Below are 2,747 nucleotides of genomic sequence, written 5' to 3' on the forward strand. Positions count from 1 at the left end.
GCAAATAAGGGATTTTATTAAATAAAGTCTATTTTGCAAATCTGTTTTTCAAAAATAAAATCTCTTTTTTTATTATTCTTTCTTTTCACATTGGGAAGATCCAGCTCAGCCTATGCAGGGATCTGCCTAAGAGCATCCTTTTATGAGGGGGAAGCTAAATAACAATTCTCACCTTTTGGTGATTTTCTGTCCTTCCCCATGTGAGAACTCTTTGCCTTGAGCTGGAATGAGCAACCCTGGTCCAAATATCAAGGAATTGATGCCAACCTTCCTCTGCAAAAACGGAATCAAAACTCACCTGAAAACCCCACATTTCAATATCCAGGTGCTCATTTAAGAGCAAGCTTTGCTTTTGGGATGGGATGGGATGAAAGAAGGGGAAGAGAAGGAGGAACAATAATTTTGGGAAAGATTTCATCACTTTCAAGGAACAGGTAATTTCCCAGAAGCCTATTTGTAGCCTCTCCCATCTTTTTGTGGCCCATCATGTCAGCACCAGGATATTTGCAGGCCCCATTCCTCCATCCTCCAGCACAAGCCAAGGGGTGTTTCACATCACACCAGCCACACTCCTGAACAAAAATACCTTTATTGGATATAGGTTTGGTTTCATAATGAAAATTGAGAATATAATTTTTTTTTCCAAAAGGGCATTTATCTACTAATATACAAAAAGCCTCTATTTACGGCAAACAAAAATACAAAATATTCCTGATTTCTTGCAATGTGTCAGGATTCTTTCTTCTTTACAAAAAAAAAAAGAAACAAAAACCAAAAACTTTAGAAACATAGCTGATGTCTCTCTTTTTTTTTTTTTCCTGGTATTTGTCCCGGGCTCCACAATCCTGCTTCAGACTTTTTTTTGATCAGAAGATCCCAGTAAGACATGGAAAGCAGACAAATTTCGGTGTTTGCTCATCCATCCCCCTCTTTTTGGCCACATCCGTGAGCAGAAATTTTGTGGGGATACTCCAAAGTACCAGTGCTGGGCAGGAAACCATTTCCACACCATGCTGGATCAAAGCAAGCAGGGAATATTCAGGATGAGCCTGGATTGCTCGGTCTGCCACGAGTCCAGCTCCAGTTACCCACTGGGAGGACTGGGCCAGTGGGGAATATCAGGAATTATTATGTGCCTGTGGCTATTCATGGAGAAATTATGGGCATTATTAATACCTGTGGGTATTGATGGCAAAACAAAACTCAGCCACCTCCCCCCGGGATGGGGCTCGGTTTTCAAAGGACAAATAAAAGAAGAAAACAGAAACCTGAAGGGCTCGAGAGAAACCTGGTCTGAGGAACCTGAGGGTTCAAAGACTAAAGGTGCAGAGCAAACCCCACGGGGCTTGGGGGCCAGCGTGGGCATTCCCCCGGTGCTGCCTGAACCTCCACCGCCCACGGGAAAACAAAACTTTACCTTCCAAAGTCGCTCTGGCAGGGGGCGGGAGGCACCCGCTAAAGAGAGTCCGCAGCAAGACGCGCCTTGAAAATGCCCTGAAATCCTGAGTCACCTTTAAAACATCGCTTTGGGGGTTGTTTTTTTGGGGGGGTTTTTTTAGGTCTTTCCCCGCGTGGTGAGGTCTGAGTCCGATCTCTCCCTCCCCATCGCGCCCCCCGGAGCAGCGCGTTAATTGTGGGGCAACTACTGGAAATTAAACACCGCCTCGGAGAAGTGCAGAGGGAAGCAGGAGAGGAAGGGGATGCCGATGTGGTAAAGCCTCCCGTGCACCTGGGAGTCGAGCATAAGGGACGCGTTGAGGGCCGGCCCGAAGCCGCCGCTGGCTACCAGGGAGCCGCCGAGGCAAGCGGCGGGGCTGTCCCGGGCTACCTTGGGGGCTGCCCCGGGGGGCGGCGGCCGCAGCCCCTGCGCCAGGATGCTCTCGATGCTGAAGCTGCGGCCCCGGGAGCCGCTCTTGAGCGGCGGGGCTGCGGCAGGGGGTGGCCCCCCGGGACAAGCCGCTGTCCCCCCGCCCGGCCGCGCCACCCCCGCGTCCCCCGGCGCTGTGGCCGCGCTGCCCTTGGCTCGCTTGGGCTCGACGGGGCGAGCGGGCGGCCCCGGCTGCTCGCCACCTTTGGCGTCCGGGGGGCCCGCGGCTTTGGGCTTCCTCTTCCTGCGGCGGTAGTTGCCGTTCTCGAACATGTCCAGGCACCGCGGGTCCAGGGTCCAGTAGCTGCCCTTGCCGGGCCGCCCCTTCTCGCGGGGCACTTTGACGAAGCAGTCGTTGAGCGAGAGGTTGTGGCGGATGCTGTTCTGCCAGCCCTGCTTGTTGTCGTGGTAGAAGGGGAAGCGGTCCATGATGAACTGGTAGATGCCACTGAGGGTCACCTTCTGCTCCGGAGCTTCCTTGATGGCCATGGCGATGAGGGCGATGTAGCTGTAGGGGGGTTTCTGCGGGGGGTCCTGCCTGGACATCGCCCCCCCGGGGGCGAAGCCGAGCGCGGCCGGCAGGTAAACCATGGACGGGCTAGCCAGGGGGGAGAGGTGGCTACCGTAGATGTGGCTCATCGCCGGCGGGCTCGCAGCTCCGCGTCTTCCCCCTCGGAGCCGAGCGAAGGGACGGGGCAGGGCAGCAACGTGGGACGAGTCCACCGGGGAGCTGTTTGTGCGAGCTCAGCTCCCAGCCCTGCCTGAAGGAGCTCGCTCTGCCTCTGTCCCCGCTTCATAGCTCTTTAAAAAAAAAAAAAAAAAAAAAAAAAAAGGAAAAAAAAAAGGAGGAAAAAAAAAAGTTAAATAATTGTTGTAAGTT

General features: G+C 53.1%; 1 protein-coding gene across 1 annotated transcript; it reads right to left on the reverse strand.

The window, feature by feature from the left end:
• Positions 1 to 577: 577 nt before the first annotated feature.
• Positions 578 to 2,506, reverse strand: FOXL1 (forkhead box L1). Its single transcript, XM_014874441.2, has one exon. It carries the CDS (start codon positions 2,504 to 2,506, stop codon positions 1,643 to 1,645), a length of 864 nt encoding a protein of 287 aa, XP_014729927.1. The 3' UTR covers positions 578 to 1,642.
• Positions 2,507 to 2,747: the final 241 nt, after the last annotated feature.

The sequence above is a fragment of the Sturnus vulgaris genome, chromosome 12 (assembly GCF_052056855.1).
Source record: "Sturnus vulgaris isolate bStuVul1 chromosome 12, bStuVul1.hap1, whole genome shotgun sequence".
NCBI lineage: Eukaryota > Metazoa > Chordata > Aves > Passeriformes > Sturnidae > Sturnus > Sturnus vulgaris.

Excerpts from the sequence above, each read along its gene's own strand:
- FOXL1 (XM_014874441.2), bottom strand. The coding sequence starts at position 2,506 with ATGAGCCACATCTACGGTAGCCACCTCTCCCCCCTGGCTAGCCCGTCC.